The sequence below is a fragment of the Phocoena phocoena genome, chromosome 1 (genome assembly GCF_963924675.1).
Source record: "Phocoena phocoena chromosome 1, mPhoPho1.1, whole genome shotgun sequence".
Lineage (NCBI taxonomy): Eukaryota > Metazoa > Chordata > Mammalia > Artiodactyla > Phocoenidae > Phocoena > Phocoena phocoena.
The window spans coordinates 177,836,765-177,860,993 of NC_089219.1; the positions used below are offsets into that span (position 1 = coordinate 177,836,765).

Here is a 24,229-nt window from a genome sequence, read left to right on the forward strand (position 1 = left end):
AAGTCCCCACCACGTGAATTTTCACTGCTTGTTAGTGAGGATGGGAAGAGGAAAGACGGGACCTATGTAGACCCCCGGCAGCCAGAACCTGGTACATAACAAGTGTTCAACAGATGTTTCCCATGAACCAATAAAGACTGATATTAAACTCACTCTTTATCCTGAATATCTCACTGCAGATAAGTGTGAATATATATTTAGCAAAGTATTTCCGGCTCTCATTGTAAAGTGTGGATTTCATCATTTTTAAGAAATGTTTGAGTTTTTTTTTCTCAAAGTCCTGAGTTAAAAACCTTCTGTTCCATACATTGTCGATAAAGCCTGGGCTGACTAACCTCTACGTGAATTTTAAAGTCAAAGTCACGCTGACCAGAGTGGGGAAAGCCAGGAAGGCAACACTCCACTCTGCATCCGCCCTTAAAAAGGCTTCTTTTTGTATCTGGCTGTTTACACTATTTTGTTTGGTTAATTACAAAGAGGCCAATTCTTGTTCAGTATATTGAGAGATCTTTCTATAAATAAGAGCTCTCCAAAGTGGGAAGACTTGGGAGTGGGTGAATTCATTGCTGGGAGCCCCTGCATGGAAAGATCTTTTTCAGAGAGCTGTATTTTTTGAAAGCTGTTATTAGAGAACGGGTGGGCCAGATGAGTTCTAAAATCACAACTCAAAGCACCTATATTCCTATAAAATATTTATGAGATGAGTCATTTTATTCTCTTCCCTCCTTCCCATCCCCACCAGTGGTTGTGTTCCATTAGCTTCAAGAACCCATCCTTATTTTTTTATGATTTATAACTTTGTCTGTTCTTTAGAAATTGACTCTAATATATAATCATTTTAAATCACTAGATTATACTAAGTATATGCTGCATTTCTTTAGAAAAATGAGCAGGCGGAATTGTTGGATTTGTAAGATGTGCAGAGATGACTCTAAGAGGCCTCCTTCGAAGTAAGTAGGATGTAAATTCTATTACCGTTATCATGTATATTTATCACATGATAAGTAGGTGTATGTTTATTCAACTGCTGTCTTAGTATATTTTGCTCAGAAAGTAAAATTTGCATTTACACCTAATTCCACTAGAAGGGCAACCATGCGTTACACTAAGGTTCCATTTTCATTATTCACGGTTTACACTTGAGAATTCAGCAAGGTTAATGTTTTTAGAGAGTCTTTTACAAACAAATATTCTTAGGTTTTTTTTAAAGTCTTATATTGTTAAAACTTTATACGTTAAAATGAGATTCTTTCATCCAAACTATTTACATGGTTCAAACCCTCTGTCTACAAAGTGCCAGACCTTCCTCTGTGGTTGGAAGAGGTGAGACTGGAGGGGTAACCAAATGCTCACCAAGCTCCCAGGCCTCTTCTACATTTTGCCATAACTCAAAGTGAAGCCATTCAGGTGGGGCCAGTGGCTATACTAAAATGGAAAGCGGAATGCCTGAGGAGGGTAACAAACCATTTGACTGGATTTGCTCACCCTGAAGAATCCCCAGGCCGAGGATCCCTGTTAGGTTAACCTGAGAGCCTGACCTCATCTGCATGGAGACTCAGTCGTGGCCACACATCCCTGCTACCGTCGGAACTCCTGGTACGCAGGCTCCCACCCTGAGGTATCCAAATATCCAAGAATGCAAACCAGCTACTGTGTGTTTGGAGGACGCAGAGTCTCCAGTGGTAGGCGGGAGAGCCAGGAAGACCCAAAGCTCAGCATTTCAATTGACCAGTTGAGGCTGCTGAACCGCACAGGCCTGTGTGAGGAGGAAGACGAGAAGGCTGGTTTGGGAAGAGCTTCCTTCTCTTCTGCTGACGATTCCCATAGAGCATCACCATCAACGCTTGCCTTCCTTCTACCTGCCCTGACACCCACCATCAGGGCCGGCGAAGGCCAAGGAAAGAGAATTCACATTCCTCACAAACCAAGAGATGACAGTCATTTGATAAGTGCTTAATGTTCTTGACCTAACTTAATGTTCAGGGTAACGTTGTGGATAATAAAACTGAAGCTTGGAGATTTTAAGTTAGACCAAAAGCTATGAAGTAAAGCACAGGAATCAGAACCCAGGACTGTCAGACTCCAAACACTCCTCATGCCTCTCTCCGCAATGTTGCGATGTCTCAGAATATGCTCCCGTATCTGTTTGGTGCCTGCTCTCTCTCTGTCCAGAAGAAAGGAGGGGACACAAAAGTGGAGTCTGTTATTAGAAACTCCAGTGGATGAGGGGACAAAGGTGTTTAGAATTTCCCTAAGGGAAACTGGTAGCCACGGGACAGCATGAAATTGGTGAAATGCTCAGGAAAAATTACAAGCAAAAATGGGATTAAGCCAAAACCAAATTTTACTTCACAGCTTTACCCCCAACCATAATTACCCCAATCACAATGCATCTCCATAGACTCATGACCCTTAGAGGCACAGGCACTCCCTTGCCAACAATCACCAACACCAAACTTTGAGCTAACCCAGGACAGTGACGGTATCTCCTCTCACGCTGTAGCTTTTCTTCTTTCCTATATGACAGTTAGGTCTGCAGGGCACCTTGCCAAGCACTTTTCATTTCGATGGATTGGAAAAGGTGATTTTAGGTTTCTGTTTTTAAAAGTTCTAATACGAGAAAGGAACAGCGAGTCTGACACCGTTGCAGGGAAATGTTTGTTGAAAACAATCTCAATGGCAGTGCACTGTTAAGCCTCAGTGCTGATGTGAACAGTCCATCTAGAACTAGCAAGTACCACCTGAACTTTCAGAAAACAAAGGATATTTGACCTTTCTAGGACTCCCAACATTTTTCTGTGTCCCAGGTTACTTTTTAACCTCTTTAACTTAATCTTCTTTCGTTGTGTTAAGTACCTGCTAATGCAGATGGCTGTCCCCTCAACACTGAGTACTGAGCTAACTATACCAGGTGATAGCCAATGGGCAGTGCTTGCTTGTATCTATAGTGGCTTTTGATTAGATGCGGTTATTAAAAATAGGAAAAGTAAGAACGTATCATAAACTGAATGGCAATGAATGGACTCAGTATTTCAAAGGAGGGAAAGAAAGTGATTCTGAAGAACAGTTGCTTACCAATTCATCTCAAAAAGCCCACCAAAATGAAAGAAATGAAGTCTCGAAGCCAGTAACTTCCACAGATATTTTCAAAATGGTAAATAGCCTTTTTCATATGTTTAGGTCAAATGTAACTTGACATATTATTCACAGTGATAAAAACTAAAACTGTCAAGGTAAAAAAGTATAGAGCAAATAACTGACCAAGAAAATATTATACATAATAAATGCAAAGTTATGCATGCCAATAGGTTTTGTGGATAAACTCTAAAAGTCTAATAGATAAATGAGCAAACACATTGCTGGTGGCAGCGGCATACAACGTATAACCTTTTTAGAAGCATTGATTCTACTTCTGTTAATCTCTTAAGGAATTACCTTGACTGTGGGCATGGCAAGCCTCAATGACAGCTGGGTTATATTTGGTTTTATTGGTAAAAAATTAGAAATGATCAAAACACTCATTGAGAATAATTATGTAAACTATGAAATGCCCCCTTGTAGAATATTTCATGGTCACTATAAATGATACTGACTCCCAATGATTATAAATTTACAATTACTCATCTAGAGATAAAAGAATAAATATTTCCCTAATCAAAAAAATAAATAAATTTACAATTATAAATTGTAAATTTACAATTATACACTATAAATTGTGAAGACATAAAAGGCTTATTAAAAGGATATATATACATATATATATGTATGTGTGTGTGTATATACATGTATATACACACCCCACACACATATCAAGTATGCGCACACATAGGCAGAGAATGATTACTTCTTGGTTAAAAGCACACAAACATGCATACAACCAAAAAACTAAAAAGAAATACATCAAAATATTAACAATGGTAATCTGGGCCACAGAGATTATAAAACTCTGGTTCTTTGTCTTTTAAAATTTATTTTATCAGATTTTCATGTTTTTTCTACTTTTATATTTTTATAATTCTAATCACTTAGAAAGTAAAAATAAAACGTAAAAGATCACTGGGAAATAAATTTCCATCCAAAACTACACACAAATAGAGTATAACTATATTTGGGCATTATTTTCAAGATAGCATATTTCTATTTAGTTCAGAAAAAGCTTGAGAATATTTTAGTGCAATGAGCACCTTTTGTTTCTTTTCAAAGCCTTACTTTGGAGGAAGCATTACAGTGGGCCCAGTCTTTTGAAAAGTTGATGGCTACGAAATGTGAGTATCATGTACATATCATTTTTTAATAACTAGTCAGTTTTATTCTCGGAGGAAAATGAGGGAACTTGGTGATGTATGTTTGCTGCTCTTCTCATAGCCTTCTAAACGGCAACTGCCACGGTTAAAAAAAGAAACCTGAAAATAGTCTGCCGTGTCAACCAGTACTATTTTCTTTAGTGTTAATTAAAGCAAGATTAGTCATTGTGAATACTTATTCTTCACAAGTATATGTGTAAAATCCCTTGGAAAATATGCTTAAATAGTAACACATACTGAAATATACTGCCTTCCTCTAGCTTTCTAAAGTTATAATTTAAAAAAAAAACTAACAATTCCCTCTTCTTAGTGCCTTGAGACATAAGAATAAATTTGAGTTTTGATATTCTAAAAATCCTCAAAGTTTGCTTCTAACTTTATCAGTGTCTGATTTAAGTGGGACTGCATATAAGTCCATAGTTAGTTATATATAAGTGTCAGAATTCAGATGGTATAAATGGAAGATGATAGCAGTGGAGGTGAGGAAGATAAAGTCAGAGGTTCAACACAAGACAAATGAAGGAGCAGTCAACTGTGTCTGGGGTAGGAAACTGGGAGGCTGTAGGAAATGATAAACACCAGAAGACAGGTACAGAGAAACATTAGGGCTCACTCAAAGAAAATTCCTCTGTTTGCTGAACTTGATACTTTTTTCAAAATGCAGTTTGTTCCCCTCAAATGTCTGCTAATGATTTGCTCTAGACCTTTTTTTATTTGAGATTCCCTGTTAGCTCCTCTGTGAACGTTTAATCTGTTTACATCTATTGACTGTGGGAGGGGTGTTAGCTGTGATACCCAAGGTTTAAATTGGCAGGGGTGCCAGCAGTTATTCTGGGCAGGGTGCTTCCTGTCCCCCAAGGCTCGCCATGTTCCTGGGGTGCTGCCTGCTCTTCTCGACTCAAGGCCCCCCCCCCAACTCCTGCTCGGAGACAGCTGTCGCCACCTGGCCTCGCGGGCCATGGCACAGGTGCGGACCCCTGGCTACTCCTACTGAAACACCTTAGCCAGCCGGCCTGGCTCTTATTCCACGGTGCCCACAGTGCTGGGACCCACAGCTCCAGGCTCTGTCACCACCTGAGGGCCCACCTCAGGTAGCAGCCCTCCCCAGCGGGCACTGAAGGCCACGCTTTCTTTCTCTGACGCCACCATCCCCGCCTCTCACTTTTCAGGTGTACCTCCTAGTTTGTGATCCGGTTTGCAGGCATGATTGCAAATTTTAAGATATGTAACCTTTCGGTCAATTTTAGGACATTGGTATAGGAGGAAGAGACTAAAGTGTATGTTCAGTTGGCTATCCTGACTGATCCTCTGTTAATAATTCAGAGTTCGTCCCAAGCCCCAGTAACCCATATTGTGCACCATTGCCAGATTAATCTCCCTCTTGGAGTTTCTTATTCTTCATCTGCAAAACGGCATAATATCATGTATCCTTTCAGCATTCCGGAGCAGGTTAAATATACGCCCCCTCGCTCAATGCCTGATACAGAGGAGACACGCAATGACTGAGAGTTATTTCTCTTAGAGATAAAGCGCTTGTCTTGAACAGCATTCCTTTTTCTCTGCTGCCCACCCAAAAGTCCAAAATCTCCAACTTGGTTTTCAGGACTCTATACCTAACCTAACGCACTTTCTAACACTTACCTCCAGCTCTGTCCCTACATGTGACATGCCCTTCTGCCCTTGTGATGTCTGCCCCATCTTCTACGTGTCCAACTCTCCTGGTTCAGGCTTTTGCCTATCTGTCTCCTCTATCTACCCTGCCCATCCTTAAAGGTAAAATTCAAGTTCCACTTTCTCCTCTTGGAAACCTCCTGGAATTATTTTTCTCTCTCTTTTCTATTTGATAGTATCATTATTTACTTTGCTTCTAATTATAGCAATTTCGTGTACTGGGTTTTTTCCCGCAGCTGCTTTCTCACTAGATTGTAAATTTCCTTAGCGCACAGATCACTTCTCATCCACCTTTCATCTTACCTCCCAGAGGCCGAAATTGTGCTTTGTACCTAATGGGCATGCAATAAATGTTCAATGAATAAATACAAGACAAGTATTAGTAAGAAAAGATCAAAACGCCAAACCATATTGTGTAAGAGTTTCTGTGCCAATCCTGGCAGCCTCATAAACTAAGTGAATAAAGTTAATTACTCAGAAAAAATGTTCAAGTGGGATCTTGGCTAGAATTAGCAATTTAGAGATCTAGCATCACAAGAATAAGTAAAGTCTAAAGAAAAGATGAAGACAGGAAGACAGGATACAGCTCTTCGCCAAAAACAGGGTACTAACCTTACCAGAAATTGAATTACTGTGAAATTCATGTAAAAATTCAACAATCGTGTAATAAAAAGGTGATAAAACAAATCATTCTATGGGACACGCAATCAGAAAGATAAAACTAAGAATACAAACATTAAATGTGCCAGAGAATAGACTGCGTTTACATTAACTAAGCACAGGAGTAAAACGCATCCTCTAGCTAAGACACACAGATGCCTCCACACAGATTAAAAAGCAATTTCTAAGAATATGTAGTTCAGAAACCCACATGGCAAAGATTCTCACAAGAGGCAAATTTTGAACTGGGACTTAAATGACTCAGATTGTTGTAAAATGATAAAGAGTTCTGACTGTAAGTACTTTAAAGATAGGAAAACGGTTTTAAAAGAAGTTAAGTACAGTGAAGACAAATGAGTGCTTCTTTCAATGAAGAAATGTAATGTGTAGTATTCCTCTGGATTTGGTATGAAGACTGGTCTCATTAAAAAAATCTCCACAATGAATTAAAGAGATAGTACCCTGCAGAAGTTCCAAGTTTACAGATTATAGAAAGTCCTTCAAGTTTCCAAACATCCAAGATTTTAGGAAAAAAATTATTTTCAAATGGGCATAAAAGTAGTAATAACTTTTTTTTTTTTTAATTTTATTTTTGGCTGCATCGGGTCTTTGTTGCTGCCAGCGGGGGCTACTCTTCATTGCGGTGCGCTGGCTTCTCATTGCGGCGGCTTCTCTTGTTGCGGATCATGGGCTTTAGTCACGCGGGTTTCAGGAGTTGTGGCGTGTGGGCTCAGTAGTTGTTGTGGCGTACAGGCTTCCCGGACCAGGGCTCGAACCCATGGCCCCTGCATTGGCAGGCGGATTCTTAACCACTGCGATACCAGGGAAGACCAATGATCCCCTAAAAGCTGAGGACTCTACAAACTGGAGAGGTCAAGACTAAAAAATAATTAAAATCAAAACTTTGATTAATCAAAGTTTTATATATGATTTTGATTAAAATATCAGAAAAGAATGCCAGAAAAGAATGCAGAAGGCTCATACATAAATAATATTTTTTGGCCAAATCTCAAAATATGAGGATAGAGGTTTCCCACTAATATTCGAGTGAAGTATGCTTAATATAAATAAAAATAAGTTTAAAACGGCAACCAATGCCCTTGGATGAGTCATTCAATCCTTCCATGTGTCTGGCTGACCTTCCTGGCACTGGACAGTACCTTGAAAGAGGCCTCGAGGGTCACTGTGCTCAGCTCATGTGCACCCTCTAGAGGGAGGAGAGAGACAAACAGGAAAGCCAACTAATAGCTTAATTAATTCCAGAACGTAGTAAGTACTTTGAAGAAACTAAAACCAGGTCGCATGACAAAGAGAGACAGGAGTAAGAGGGAAATTCAACGGGATGATTAGAGACAAACTGTCCGAAGGTGTAAAATTTGAGCTAAGAACTGAATGACGAGAAGCGGCCAGCCATACTGGGGTCTGGGGGCAGAGCGGCCCAAGCAGAGGAAAACCATGTTCAGAAGACCCTGAGATATGAATGAAGCTAGTGTCTTCAATTAACCAAAGAAATTCAGCCTAACAGGAGCACAGGGCCTTACAGGCCACATGAAAGACCTTAAATGAAAAGTAACAAGCATTAATGTGCTTTGAGAAATACCCTCTGGGGGTGGGGGAGGGCAAGGGAGGGGAGGAGATTAAGAGATACAAACTACTGGGTATAAAACACAGAAGACCCAAGGATGCAATGTACAGTATAGGGAATACTGCCAATGTTTTATGATAACTTTATATGGAGTATGATCTATAAAAATATCAAATCACTATGTTGTATCCCTGACACTAACATAATATTGTAAGTCAATAAAAGTACGCGCTAGTTCTCTTCTGAAGAAAAGAAGCAGAGAGACTAGTTAGAAGGCTATTTCAATAAACCAGGTAAGACTGGAACTCAGTAGGGAAGACAAAACCTGGAGTAATTAGCATATAGATGCTAATCGAAGCCATGGCCCTATGAGTTCACTTAGAGGGAGAGTTCAGAGAGAGGTGAGCACAGACCCAGACGTGGAGCTTAGATGCACACCAATATTTCCATATCCAGAGAAGAGGAGGAGTCTGTGAAGATGTTAAAGGAGCATCAAGTGAGTGAAGAATGAGGACAGCATATCATCATGGGAGGCAAAGAAGACAGCGTTTCAGGAAGGGAGGGGTGCACTGTGTCTAAGGCTGCTGGGAAGTCAGGTAAGATGTGGAAGGAACAGCGACCATCGGGTGTGGCAACGTGAAGTCAATTGTGCCAAGATAAGAGCAGCCTGGGGGGCATGGTGGAGATGGACTGGACAAGAGGAAGCAAGGCAGATGATACAGGGAATTATTTACATAAATATTGCTGTGAAGTTCATCAGAGAAAAGCACAGAGACTGGAAGGAAGCGTGAATGCGTTCCACATTGGGCGTAAAGAGTCAGTAGTTGTTATTGGTTTTACTTGGGAAATAAAGCAGCATATTTGCAGACGATGGCAACCATTAGAGAGGAAGAAACGGATGACACAGAATAGAGTGGAGGTGACTTTAAGAGCAAAGGAGAAGTGCAAGGCAACAGGGAAAGCAAAATCAGGTGGGAGCCACAAATGAACCGTTTGGCCCACCCAAAAAGCAACTGGGATCCTTTCCTCTCGGGAGGAGAGTCAGAAAGGGCAGGTACCAGCAGAGGTAGGTTGGTTGATTTGGTGGAGAGAAGGTGAGGGAATCTCCACCTAATTAAACCTGTGTTCTCAGCTAAGTTTGAAGCAGGGTCATCAGCAGCTGAGGAGAGGATGAGTTGGCATTGTAAAAGGAGGGGATAGGAAATAGTTTCTGGAGAGTTGGAGAGCCACGATATTAGGGGAGGATAGTAGGATGACAGAGGGTAATGCTGAGTGCCCATTTTAAAATTTGCAGTGATGATTTCAAGTGAGAAAGTACAATTGTGTATTCTTCCATGGCCTGTTGTGTGCACTCCGGCACAGACACAAGAGCACAGTGAAGCCTTTCTGGATCGGCAAGGGTTCTGAATCCCAGAATTTGCATCAATCTTAATTTTGGCCAAAATCATCCTTAAATGTACGGAACGCTTCCCTCCCTTTCTCAGTGATCACAGTCACCGTGGACAGCCTTGGAAATGCCAGATGGAAAGTGTAGGATTCTCGTAGTGCTGAAGGCGCCGTAGTGCATCACAGCAGAGAGTGGACACTACAAGTCACTGGGGGATGCTGTCGTTCCCTCCTGTGTGTTCCCTCGGCTCTCCTCGTCCATGAGATTCTGTGCTGCTCACTGGGGACTGGCAGCTCCCTACACCACCCTTTAGTCTCAGCGCTGCTGCCCACAGCTGTTGCCATGGTTCCCCTCGCCATCCCTCATACTCCCCATGCTGCCATGCCTCACCCTTCCCACTAGCACTTTTGTCTTCTTTAACTTCTCACGCATGTCCTCACGTTGCAGGGAAAACAACAACAAACCTGGCCTTCTGTAGACCTCAATGTTCAGTTAGTACATTTTCTGCCTCGCTCTCAAGAAACCAAAAAGTAACAACTTGCCAGGTATAATCCTCTGTCCTTTGGTGCTTCCTGGATGCTGAGTAATTAGAGCCTGCCTCTTTACTTTTCAAAATCTCCAGACAGTCTCTTTAAAATACAGAAGCACGAGGGATCCAAAAGCCTGGATTAACAAACATTTCTTTACTGGGTACCTGTTACAATTCAGGCAGCACGCAGGCGTGGGGCACGCAGAGGTGACTGACTGCCGTGCTTGTTCTCAAAGGGCTTGCAGGCGAGCGGAGAGTAAGAGAAATAAATCAACAAACAGAACAGACTGTGGTACAGAGGGAGGTACAGTGAGAATGAAAATAAGTGTGGACTAGGTGCTGCTTGTCAACTGACAGGAAGCACTTATCTAACCTGCTGTGGGGACAGGGGCTTCAGAGAGATTTTCTTCAGAAACTGAGATACCAAACCTGAGTCTTAGATCAGGGTATAAAGCCCGCCACACATACAGCAGGAACTGCATATACAGCAGCATGGCAGTAACACACTACCTGGCCAGGAAGAGCAAGGCGCAAACCAGGACGGTGTTCAGGCATGACAGGATGAGGCTGGAGAGGTAGACAGTGCAGTATCCTCATGGGCCTTGCAGCCACTGCCGAGAGGTAAGGGTTTTACCATTAGAGCAATGGGAAAGGTTGAAGGCTATAAATAAAGGGCCATGGCCAGATTTTCGTTTTACAGATTTTTCTCTAATAAGAGTGCAGAAAAGATTGAAAGCAGATCAGATGGATAAACTTAGGCTTTTTCAGATTAGATATTTTACAAATATTCCCCCAAAATCATAAACAAAAGTAACATGTAAAAGTAAAACAGAAGATAATGCCATAAGTAAAACAGATAGTGTCTTTAATATACAAAGAGACCTGGAAATTCAAGAAAACAGTAACAATGCAAAAGAAAAATGGACAAAAAAATTTGAAATTCACAGAAAGAAAAGAAATGGTCTGGAATAAAGAAAAAATGTTTAAGCATTAATATTTTTAAAACACAAATTTAAATAACTACAAGTCACTAGTCTTACCCAATCTGATTGGGAAGGAAGGAGTGTGTAGACATGTCAACACTGCTATTACTAATGAAAAACAATGAAATATTTCTGAAAGCAATTTTACAATAGGTATCAAGAGTCTCCAAAAATATTACATCATCAATCTAGTAATTCTACTCTTTTAATTCTAGGGAAGTAATTAGAGACGCAAAGATTTATAAACCAAAATAGTCGATGTAGAATACGTTACAACATATAAAGAGGAAATAATCTAAATATTCGATAATGGTAGCACAGCTAAATATAATACAGTGTAGTAGTCCTGCAATGGACTGTTACATGACCTTTAAGAGTAAACAGGAGGAAAAAAAAAGAGTAAATAAGAGAAAGTGTTTGCTACACCATATTAAGTATGTAAGAGTAATACAAAATTGCTTTCATTGTATGATGCCAATAAGGTAATTTGAGAGTGTGTCTGTATTTGTGAAGATGAATGAATACTGTTTAGGTAGAAAGTTAAATGAATACTGTTTAGGTAGGAAGTTAAACATGAACAAAGGACTGAAAGAGTGAAAGGAAATATATCAAGTTGTTAACAAATTTCTGTATTTAAGTTGCTTTCATAATAATACAGCAAACAGAAGTTAGGAGAAAACCCAGAAATGATTAATATCATACAAGCCAAACCAGAGAATTTCAATAAAACAGACTTACTTTAAAACTTCACAGAGGCTGGTAGAATTATGGAATTCATTTTCTCCAGTGGTACATATTAAAAATAAAATGGATTTAACATAGTTTTAGACACTTTTCTGGTGGCAGACTGCCACACAGCCCATATTTAGGATTTAATGATGCCATGAGCCTTGCCGCCTTGCAGAAAACAATCCTAGAATAGATGGGCCACCATTCTGACTCAGACAAGAGGAATGTCATGTTTCCTTTCTATTTACATCAAGATACCAGCATGTGTCACAGAAATGCTAATTTCAGTGACTAAGTTGTAAAGAACACACTAGGGAGTCCCAAAGGCACCACTCTCATTCTTCAAGGAAAAAGCGCACACTATGTGTGACATAAACCTAGTTCTTCCAGCTCTCAGTTTAATGAGCAGTTCTCCTGTTTATCCCTATTACTCTGCTCAAGCAGAATCACAGTCTCTGGAGCGTTAGTGCTCAGAAAGGAGCATCATTTAAGACCTCAGAACGGGCCGCACTGGGCTGCATCGCCTAATTTGGAAAAGGCTTTCCCACCTTGTAATCCCCTTGTTGTATGAGTCAATAGAAATTCTAAGGTGAGCAATTCAGTTCTGACTTTAATAACTGCTTGGATTCCTGGAACACTTTCTTTTTCTTATAAATTTATTTATTTATTTTGGCTGCATTGGGTCTCCGTTGCTGAGCGCAGGCTTTCTCTAGTTGCGGCGAGCGGGGGCTACTCTTCCTTGCAGTGCACGGGCTTCTCATTGCGGTGGCTTCCCTTGTTGTGGAACACGGGCTCTAGGTGCATGGGCTTCAGTGGTTGTGGCACGTGGGCTCATAGCCGTGTCTCACGGGCTCTAGAGTGCAGACTCAGTAGTTGTGGCGCACGGGCTTAGTTGCTCTGTGGCATGTGGGATCTTCCGAGACCAGGGCTCGAACCCAAATCCCCTGCACTGGCAGGCGGATTCTTACCCACTGCGCCACCAGGGAAGCCCCCCTGGAACACTTTTGTACAACTATTTTCAGCTGCGTAACTTACATAGCATAACAATTAGCCTAATGAAGACAAAATTCTATAAAACATACCAATCATGTGAGCTACTTGTTCTACACACCAGAGTCCTATCCATAATATCAGACAAGTTCAAGCGGTCCAGCTCAGCTTTCACTAGGATATGATACAGTAATACATGGTACTACAATCTCACTAATCTACAAGAAAGGTGCATTTCTTGTTCATGCTACACAATGACTGGGTCATCTGTAGCTCTGTTGCAGGTCTTTATTCTGGCCTTCAGACTAAATGAGCAGCTCTTCCAGAATGCGTCCTTCTCACGTTTTTTTTTTTTTTTTTTGGGGGGGGGAGCAACGGCAGAACCACCTGATAGTCCCCCTGAAGCCTTCTGCCCGACCTGCACATGACACTGTGCATGGGTGTCACTGGCTGACACAAGTCCAACAAGCAAGGCTGAAATAAGTGGGACATGAAAGTACAATCCTCCTCCAAGAAGGGCAGGAATAACTGAGAACAATACCACCGTCTACCGCATCGGGTATCTATATAAAAATATATGTGGGGCTTCCCTGGTGGCGCAGTGGTTGAGAGTCTGCCTGCCAATGCAGGCGATGAGGGTTCGTGCCCCGGTCCAGGAGGATCCCACATGCCGCAGAGCGGTTGGGCCCGTGAGCCATGGCCGCTGAGCCTGCGCGTCCGGAGCCTGTGCTCCGCGGCGGGAGAGGCCGCAACAGTGAGAGGCCCGCGTACCGGAAAAAAAAAAAAAAAAAGAGTTAAAAAATATATGTGGCACCACCCGGTTGGGTTCTTCAGCAGACGACTTGGGAATGTTGAGAACTGTTGAACCATTCGGCCAGCCCCAGAAGACCCTTCCTCCACTCAATCAGGAGGGAAGTTGAAAAAGGCAGATACAGATGCAGGCAGCTTCTAGAATAAGAATCCCTAAACATTTTACTATACAGTTAAGCTAGACATAAATATAAACACAAATTCAGAATACTATAACATGTAATCTAACACTGGTTTCCAAATTATCCCCCCACCTGCCCCCCACCCCATCCGCTTAACCCACGCAAGCAGCCTGGTGGCTAAGTCTCATTCCAGGATCTGTAGATGTCATCTGGTAGCTTGTTTTTTTTCCTGTTCCATAACTCATTTATTTTAGGATCCTTATTTTCTGTTCCTAATGAAGCACTCAGTCAAAATTTCTCTAAGTACAAAGTATAAAAAATTGCTTTTTATTTTCTTAAATAGGATTCTAGTTCTTTCAATATACACGGCAAATTACTGGCTTCCAGCTTCACTTGTTATGCCAGAAATGGCTTTCTGTTTTGATTTGTTTTGTTCTTTGGCTTGCCTACCCATTCAGCTGTTTCTCTAACAGGAATACCAATTGCTACATCTGTATTCTCTGACCCCAGCTTTCTGTGTCTGTGATGAGGTGAGGCACATCTTAGAGTTAACTGTTGTGAAAACAAACTTCTTGTTTTAAGTGTAAGGTAAAACATATTCCCCCGTTGGGTAGAAATACCAAATCCATATCCTTTCCTTGTTACATTTTTATACAAGCCCTACCCCCATCTCGTCTGTCCTCTCAATTCAAACAATGCTTCTTTTGAACCATCTCCCACCCAATGTCGTGAAGGCTACACTTGCTCCCATGATACTAATGAACCAAGCTCGAATTCTGTGTCTTCCTAGGATAGCACATTTCTTGCAGATCACCAGCTTTCCCCAACCCTAATGCCTCCTTAGAAGGTGTTATTAGAAACTGCCTCTGTTTGAGTTTTTCTCTTGAATACAGAATACCTTAATTCTTGTCTTTATTTTTGTATCAGTGCTGACAGAGCAGTGGAAGCCAAGGAGTCAAGGAGCCTGGCTTTCTGGTGCTAGGAAACTCATTAGATCCAATCTCTAATGTGAAGATCTAGGAAAATATGATTTTACTCACCATTGCTATTCCCTCTGATTACTATTATTTCTTGTAACAGTTAACAATACTAAGATACTGTTAGTCAAAATCCTATGTTTCATCACGTGTTCAATGCGCCTACATACACATTTCTGTCACTATCACTGATAAGTTACATTGCCTTATGATTTAGCAATTCAATTTCTCAGATATGCCAAGAGACTTCCTAGTCACCAAAAGAAGTTTAATATTTTTCTCAGAGGGTTCATCTTGAATCTTGAGAATACTTGATCCCCCCAAAGATTCTGACTAATGTGTTAGATTTGTGAAAACTCACTTAACCCTCTTCTTCAAACACTGGTGCCCACAAGATAGTGGCTCAACTGGGAAAGTTCCTCCCACACGTCTGCCCCTATCTTCCCACTTCAGAAAAGACCAGAGCTGAGGATGTCCATTGATCCTGGCATCAAGTGTCACTTAATCGTTGTTCTGCACATCCTCACTGTCCTGTTCTGGATTTTGAGGTAGTTTCCAACACCCTATCCGAATTCCGTTCCCTGCCTCGTCCTTCATTTCTGGTGTGAACCATAAACCATGGATATGAAGTTGAATTGTTCATTATCCATGTTCTCCTGCTCTAACTGGATACGAGAAACACCCCGGGCTACACAGCCTCATCAGTTTATCACTTCTACATGGTCTGGATGTTTTCCTTTCAACCCTGACCTGCCTGTTTAGATTCTAAACCTTGCTCTTACCCTCCAGGTTGTATTGAGGTTTTAGATTTTTCATGTCAGGTTCATGATCAGAGCTCTCTCCCACTGAGGCCATTTAAGTCCTGTTTCTGGGTCCTTGTGACCTATTCCATCCTAGACCCTGCCACACTAGTGGGCATTTTGCTCTGAGTAACACGGAATAAAGGAATGAAGGAATGATCCCACCACTAACTGGCACTGTCAAAACATGCTTCAGATGCATAGATGTAACTAAGATGTAGGGTGTGTGTGTGTGTGTGTGTGTGTGTATCATTATATAATACTCACTTGTTAAATAATTTGGGAGCTCTGATTCAGATGTTAGTTTTAAACTGCATTACATATTGTTCAGATATTTTTAGGATGCTGACCCAGGAAAATAAACTGATTTCTCCTCTACTTTTAGATGGTCCGGTAGTCTACGCAGCATACTTAAAAATGGAGCACAGTGATGAAAATATTAAATTCTGGATGGCGTGTGAAACCTATAAGAAAGTCGCCTCACAGAGGAGCAGAACTTCTAGGGCCAAGAAGCTTTATAGGACTTACATCCAGCCACAGTCCCCTAGAGAGGTAACCACACCTGACAATGCCGGCAACTGGAAATCAATATATCCCAGGAAAGTGTTAGTGTCTGTCAAGCACACGTATGTGCCAGCACTTTACATCCAGTACCTCCTATAGTGCTATGTAGTCAGTATTGTTAACCTTATTTTACAGTTAAGAAACCTGAGAATCTGAGAAGTTAATTTAACTTCTTCAGTGTCACACAGCAGTTAAGTAGGAAAGTTAGGCCTGTCTGGCTCCAAAGCCTCTCCTCATTAAGTTATCTTAATTCCCAGGAAAGTGAAAAAAAAAAAGAAGTCCTTGTAAGAATTGACTCTGCTACAAGAAACAACAGATAGAATAGACGTGGTGACTTCCCCAGTGGGGGTGGGCAAAGTGTGCCATCACCGCTCACCTTAGTTTAAAACCAGCAAACCCAGCAAACATTCACACCGACATTCCTGCCAATCACTTACAACTGGAGAAAGGAAATAAAGAGTCATGAATGAAACGGATACTCTGAGACTCCTGCTGGTGGAGAGAAAACGAGGAATGAAAGTTCTGGTCAAGAGGATAAGGGTAGAGGGTGGTTCATGAGATTCCTGTCTTTCAGGAGAGTCCAACATTACCGACTTGTTCCTCAAAACTCTCGTCTGGAAAATACTTGGTTTATTGAATAACCACTTCTCTCCTCTATTTCTCCACTTCTCTTCACTTTCTTCCCATTTCAGGGCATAGTCAGTTAAATCAACGTTCATGACTGTTTAAGGAAGACAAACTTCAAAATAGCCCCGATTTCCCTTTTCTTTAAAAGAGGCCTCCATCTCATAAACTCCTTACTTGCAGACTCCACTAACACACCACTTGCATCTGCCTAAGGAAGCAACGGTTTCTGGTATTTCCCTGGTCTTGGTCCTCATGTTTTGTTGCGGCGGCGGGGTGGGGGGTTGTCTTTTAAGATACCAATGAAACTGCAAACAAAATTACCCTATTCCACTGAAAAGGAGAGGAGGAAAAAAATTAAACCTTTCCATTCCATTTTCAACTTCAATTATGCCTACTTATGTTCTACATGTAATTTCACTTTTCAGATTAACATTGACAGTTCGACAAGAGAAACCATCATCAAGAATATTCAAGAACCCACTCAAACGTGTTTTGAAGAGGCTCAAAAAATAGTGCATATGCACATGGAAAGGGATTCCTATCCCAGGTTTCTAAAGTCAGAAATGTACCAGAAACTTCTGAAGACTATTCAACCCAACAACAATTCTTGACCACCACTTAAAAGTTTAAATTGAAGCTGGTATACTGAAAGTCCTGGCTTTGTGCTTTTAATATATATATATATATATAAAAAAAAAAAAATCTGGGCTTCCCTGGTGGCGCAGTGGTTAAGAAGAATCCACTTGCCAATTCAGGGTACATGGGTTTGAGCCCTGGGCCGGGAAGATCCCACATGCTGCGGAGCAACTAAGCCCGTGCGCCACAACTACTGAGCCTGCACTCTAGACCCCATGAGCCACAACTACTGAAGCCCGCGCGCCTAGAGCCTAAGCTCTGCAACAGGAGAAGCCACCGCAATGAGCAGCCTGCGCACCACAACAAAGAGTAGCCCCCACTCGCCACAACTAGAGAAAGCCCGCGTGCAGCAACAAAGACCCAATGCAGCCAAAAATAAATAAATTAAATACATAAATTTAAAAAAAAATCAGAAATGGAGTAGGAATGAAATAGAAGAAATCAAACTATAAATTGATTTCTAGTTCTCAAAGAGAAACAGGTCCTGAAAGGATGGACTACAGAACTCCTATAACATGAATAACACAATTTATGGCATACCTACATAGCTCACTTAATATGCAAGGAGAAGGAAGGTCTTCCCTCATGACAACAGTGCGATAAAGTTTTTACTGTAGAAATCCAACTAGATGGATGTTTTCTTATTAATGAAATTTTTCTGTCATGATGCACAGATCAGTTCTTTAAAAACTGTAGCTATATGAGTTTTGTCTCTAGTGTAAATGTACTCTTTAGAGTGCTCGTAATAACTTTAATTAGTAGACAAATTTGGTACTCAAAGTATAATCAATTGTATTATATCATAAGTCATATAAAAAGATGTGTTCTTGACAGATATTTTACCTATAAAATCTTCCTACTATTACTTTCATAACTGAACTTCTATATTGCATATATCTTCTACATGTGAAAAATTCCAAATGAGTCTAAGCTATTTAAATGTATGAATTTCCTCATTTATTTTCATACTTATATTGCTATAGGGTAGAAAATTTGGTTCCTATATTTTGAGGTTTTTCTCCTCACAATTTGAATCCATCATGATGGTCTTGATAATCAATAATTCCAAATATAAACTAAAAACTTTATAAATATGTGATTTTTTTCAAAGACACGATAAAGTAATTTTTCTGGTAAAAGACTGTTTTTATCTTCCCTGTCATAGAAGCTTCTTAGAATCTGTCAGAATATTCCAGAGGAAAGAACTCATGTCTATTTCACTTGCTTTGTTGAGCACATAGCACAGGATAAATGTTCCTTAGTAATGGATAAATATTCTTTACTTTTGATAAAGAATAAGATACTTAAAATATTTAATATCATTTTTCCAAAGAATTAACTGTAGGAAACTTCTGATCAAGATTTTTAGTTTTAGTATGAAAAGTGTTTCTCAGGTCTCAAGTTTGACTGAAATAGCATTACTATTTTAAAATGCCTATAAACCTAAGCTGTATCACATGAAGATAAATATTAACTGGAATTATTCTCATTAAACAAAGAATTATTATAATATAGAATCAGTATTCAGGGGTTCATTTCTGGGAAAGAGAATTAGCTGTGCAAAAGAACATTTTTTGTTAAAAAGTATAAAGCTGATTAATGGGGGCTCTAGTTGTAGAAGGTGTTACCACAGTAGTCCAATTTTATCTAATCCACTGAATTTCTTTCTTTTAAAAATACCAGTATAAGAACACAGTTGTTTAAGTCTTAGATATCTGAACTTGATAATGATCCCTAGGCACAATATGCCAGAAAAGAAATGTTTCCACGCATTTCAAATAGTCTCCTCGTCTCACTCCATCAGCAAATGAGTATATGCATGGGCAAGTCAGAAAGGTCATCCATCCATGGCCTCAAGACACATGGTTTCAGGACACCCTGAACCCTTCTCACGCAAATTATACTAAGTCAGCCAAACACTGATGTAACTAATAAATGGAATAACCAACATCCTTTGCTACTTATTTTTCCCCTTGCACTCCAACACAGGATAAGTCTAGAATTTTCAGTTTTACTTATGTACTGATTTTACCTTCCAAATACAGTCCCTCTGCCCAGCCCTCAGAGCACATTCACCTCATGTTGGGGAAGCAAGGTGCCACATGGTGACAAGAAACAAAAAGCTTTGGACCAAGCAACTGGATTAGCGCCTATTCACGCACCTCATGTCTCTCTCTGTACCTCTAGTACCAACAGGCCTCAGTTTCTTCACATATAAAATAAAGAAATGGGGCTAGCTGATGGAATGAGCCACATGCAGTGTGCTTTTACATCCCATTACTAATGTATTCATCATTTCCTTCAAGCTTGGACTCATTTTGAAGAGGAATTCTTCCAAAAATTGATGTTTTCATGGGAAAGTGGATAATGAACTATTCTGGGTTTAACACCAATTGAGGGAGTTCTAAATTGTTTTACATAGGAACAGAGAATTTAAACTTAAAGTGCTATCTGTTCAAGAACTCTATGTGGAAGTATGTGTTTCATGTGACTGACAGTTAAATTAGTTTTCAGATTATTTTAACTTACTATCTTAAATCCTGTTTGTTTTTCTTAGGATTTTTAAAAATTAATAAATACTTCATTTTTTTATAACAATTCAAAAATTGATTGTATTTATCAAATGGCTACAAGGATATATTCACATTAACACATTTTTACATGATATTTGTTTTATCCTTATATATTTTCAGATTAATAAATTAAAAACATATTGTTAGAGTTCTGATATCAGAACCTAGATATATTAATGATTTTTTTCCCCATTTTTAGATATACATTTTCAAAGTCTGGAGATGTACAAGATAAGCCTTCATTGTTTCCTCATAAAAATAAAGTCTTATCTTCTCCAAAAAGAGACAGAGATTTGTACAATTCAGATTCAAGCATCTTGGCATCTTGGCAGAGACGAGCACTTTCCTGTTTGTAACTTATCAGTCACACTACAGTTTTGGCAACTGCAAAGGACTTTTTACCAATTTTGGAAGGATGATTACAGAAAAGATATGTATGAAGCTTTCTTCAAAGACATAATGGGGTGTGATTTGAAGAAAATCATAAGATCCTACTGCCCCAAAATATCTTTCCCATATCTAGGACTTGAAATTTCCATCATGGTCATAAAAGATGAAAAACAGCATCTGAACTCAAGCTTTAAGTGAGCAGTGAAACACTAGTGCTGACACATTACCTGTTGCTTAGCAGAAAGCAAAACTTGGGGAAAATAGGATACAGGCATATGGGGTGGCACAGAAAAAGAGGCTGAGGGAACAAAGATATCAGAGTAAATAGAGGTCACCACATACGAAACAGGAGTGGGAACTTGGGGGACAAGTGGAAATGGATTTCTTATTAAAATCTCCCTATTTTGAGAATAGAAAACCAAAAGGGGAAGGAGGGGTTAGTTTAAAAAGCAAGTATTAAGAAGTACAAACTACTATATATAAATAATAAGCTATAAGGATATATTAAACAGCACAGAGAATACTGCCAATATTTTAAGATAACTTCAAATGGAGTATAATCTATAAAAATTTTGAATCCCTACGTTGTACACCTGAAAACTAATATAATATAGTAAATCAACTATACCTCAATAAAAATAATAATAGAATAAAGTATACAGGAAAAAAAAAACTGTGCCTGTTCAGGCTATTTTGAAGTACTATTTCCCACTGAATAAACAGATGTTGAATGATTTTTTTTAAAAAAGCAGTTATTCCCAACTGCTAAGTTTACATTTTAGTAGAAAAAAATGAATAGCATTCCTATAAAACGAAAAGAGCGAGTATTAAATTCCCCAATGAACAGTATTTATAGAAGCATTCCTTTAATAAAAACCTACCCAGCTCCTACTGAGGAGAGATATTGTAAATACGAACATTAATTAGAGGTCTCTTCTCTCAAGGATGTGTATGCTGATAATTAAAATACAAAATACTAAGGGCCAAGGTTGATGCGTGTACAGAGTGCCGTGGAATCCCAGCAAAAGCGTCTACTTCTACCCTGGAGAACTTGGAAAGAGAAGACATGCTCTGTAAGATGATTCTTGAAGAGTAATTAACAGATCATTCAGAGGAAAGGAGAAGGCAGTGTGGATTGAAACAAGGGCTCAAGAAGGGAAATTTTGCAGCAATTAGGAAGATTTTAAAGATGGTGGAGGCTCTGAAATCAGATCTAAGTTCAAAGCCAGCAGCAGCTTTGAGAATTTAAGAAACTGCTTAACTTCTCTGAACCTTGTTTTCTCTTCATCTGTAAAATGATCATAACAATAACATTAGTAACATCTTCCTCATAGGCTGCTGTATATTTAAATGCATATCAAGTCTGTACTGTGGTCAATAAACTTTAATCATATTATTAGGTGCCATAAAAGTCCAAATGAGAGGCAATGATAGAGCTAGGCAAGAGAGACCTTTCTGAGGGAGAAACTGTGAATTGGTCAGATGAGCGAAATAAGGGAGAGATCAAGGCTGATGCAAAGCTTCTAATTTGAGCATCAGGGCAGGTACAGATGTCATGAGCGGAGAGAGGCAGCCCGGGAAGGTGAGCAGGAGTGGGAGGCCTGCTGTGTGTGAGCGTCTGCATGCCGTGCTGGGGACTCCAGAGAGGCTGAGTGTCTACACCCCGTACTGGGGACTCCAGAGAGACCGAGCGTCTACACGCCGTGCTGGGAACGCCAGAGAGGCTGAGCATCTACATTCCATGCTGGGGACTCCAGAGAGAGGCAGAGATGTAGATCTGGGAACTGTTAGCATGGCTGAGTCACTGACCACAGAAGGTCTTACAGGGAAACTGCAAAACAGAGGGTAGAAACCCAAAGCACTCAATCAAACCTTACAGAGGGACGAGGGGAAGATGGCAGAAGAGTAAGATGCAGAGATCACCTTCCTCCCCACAGATACACCAGAAATACATCTACACGTGGAATAAATACAGGACACCTACTGAACGCTGGCAGAAGACCTCAGACCTCCCAAAAGGCAAGAAACTCCCCACATACCTGGGTAGGGCAAAAGAGAAAAGAAAAAACAGACAAAAGAATAGGGACAGGCCTCCACCAGTGGGAGGGAGCTGTGAAGGAGGAAAGGTTTCCAGACACTAGGAAGCCCCTTCGCGGGCAGAGACTGCGGGTGGCGAAGGGGGAAAGCTTCAGAGCCGCGGAGGAGAGCACAGCAACAGGGGTGCGGAGAGCAAAGCGGAGAGATTCCCGCACAGAGGATCGGTGCTGACCCGCACTCAGCAGCCCGAGAGGCTTGTCTGTTCACCTGCCGGGGCGGACGGGGCTGGGAGCTGAGGCTCGGGCTTCTGTCAGAGCGCAGGGAGAGGATTGGGGTTGGCGGCATGAACACAGCCTGCAGGGGGTTAGTGCACCACGGCTGGCCGAGAGGGAGTCCGGGGAAAAGTCTGGAGCTGCCGAAGAGGCAAGAGACTTTTTCTTACCTCTTGTTTCCTGGTGCGCGAGGAGAGGGGATTAAGAGCTCTGCTTAAAGGAGCTCCAGAGACAGGCGCGAGCCGCGGCTAAAAGCACGGACCACAGAGATGGGCATGAGACGCTAAGACTGCTGCTGCAGCCACCAAGAAGCCTGTGTGCGAGCACAGGTCATTATCCACACCTCCCTTCCGGGGAGCCTGTGCAGCCAGCCACTGCCAGGGTCCCGGGATCCAGGGACAACTCCCCCGGGAGAATGCACGGAGCACCTCAAGCTGGTGCAACGTCATGCTGGCCTCTGCAGCCGCAGGCTCGCCCCGCACTCCGTGGCCCTCCCTCCCCGCGGCCTGATTGAGCTAGAGTCCCCGAAGCAGCTGCTCCCTTAACACCGTCCTGTCTGAGCGAAGAAAAAATGGCCTCTGGCGACCTACACGCAGGGGCGGGGCCACATCCAAAGCTGAGCCCCAGGAGCTATGCGAACAAAGAAGAGAAAGGGAAATCTCTCCCAGCAGCCTCAGAAGCAGCGGATTAAAGCTCCACAATCAATTTGATGTACCCTGCATCTGTGGAATACGTGAATGGACAACGAATCATCCCAAATTGAGGAGGTGGACTTTGAGACCAAGATTTATGATTTTTTCCCCTTTTCCTCTTTTTGTGAGTGTGTATGTGTATGCTTCTGTGTGAGATTTTGTCTGTATAGCTTTGCTTCCACCATTTGTCCTAGGGTTCTATCCGTCCGTTGTTTTGTTTTGTTTTTTAATTTTTTTTCTTAATAATTATTGTTTATTTTAATAACTTCTTATATTTTCTCTTACTTCATTTTTTTAATTTTACTTTATCTTCTTTCTTTCCTTCTTTTGTTCCTTCCTTCCCTCCTTCCTTCCTTCCTCCCTCCCTCCCTCCTTTCTTTCTTTCTTTCCTTCTTTCTTTCTTTCTACTTCTACTAATTCTTTCTTTCTACTTTTTCTCCCTTTTATTCTGAGCCATGTGGATGAAAGGCTCTTGGTGCTGCAGCCAGGAGTCAGTGCTGTGCCTCTGAGGTGGGACAGCCAACTTCAGGACACTGGTCCACAAGAAACCTCCCAGCTCCACATAATATCAAATGGCGAAAATCTCCCAGAGATCTCCATCTCAACACCAGCACCCAGCTTAACTCAATGACCAGCAAGCTACAGTGCTGGACATCCTATGCCAAACAACTAGCAAGACAGGAACACAACCCCACCCATTAGCAGAGAGGCTGCCTAAAATCATAATAAGTCCACAGACAACCCGAAGCACACCACCAGACGTGGACCTGCACACCAGAAAGACAAGATCCAGACTCATCCACCAGAACACAGGCACTACTCCCCTCCACCAGGAAGCCTACACAACCCACTGAACCAACCTTAGCCACTGGGGACAGACACCAAAAACAA

At 41.1% G+C, this 24,229-nt stretch overlaps 1 protein-coding gene across 1 annotated transcript; it reads left to right on the top strand.

Moving 5' to 3' along the window:
- The first annotated feature begins 885 nt into the window (after positions 1–885).
- On the top strand, positions 886–17,349 carry RGS13 (regulator of G protein signaling 13). Its single transcript, XM_065896527.1, has 4 exons — positions 886–950; positions 4,204–4,265; positions 15,933–16,099; positions 17,164–17,349. Exons 1-4 carry the CDS (start codon positions 886–888, stop codon positions 17,347–17,349), a joined length of 480 nt encoding a protein of 159 aa, XP_065752599.1.
- Positions 17,350–24,229: the final 6,880 nt, after the last annotated feature.

Bases quoted from the DNA above. Each gene is read 5' to 3' on its own strand.
- RGS13 (XM_065896527.1), top strand. From the start codon at position 886: ATGAGCAGGCGGAATTGTTGGATTTGTAAGATGTGCAGAGATGACTCT. The intron at 951-4,203 runs GTAAGTAGGATG...TTCTTTTCAAAG, and splicing joins TCTAAGAGGCCTCCTTCGAA to CCTTACTTTGGAGGAAGCAT. The intron at 16,100-17,163 runs GTAACCACACCT...TTCACTTTTCAG, and splicing joins AGCCACAGTCCCCTAGAGAG to ATTAACATTGACAGTTCGAC.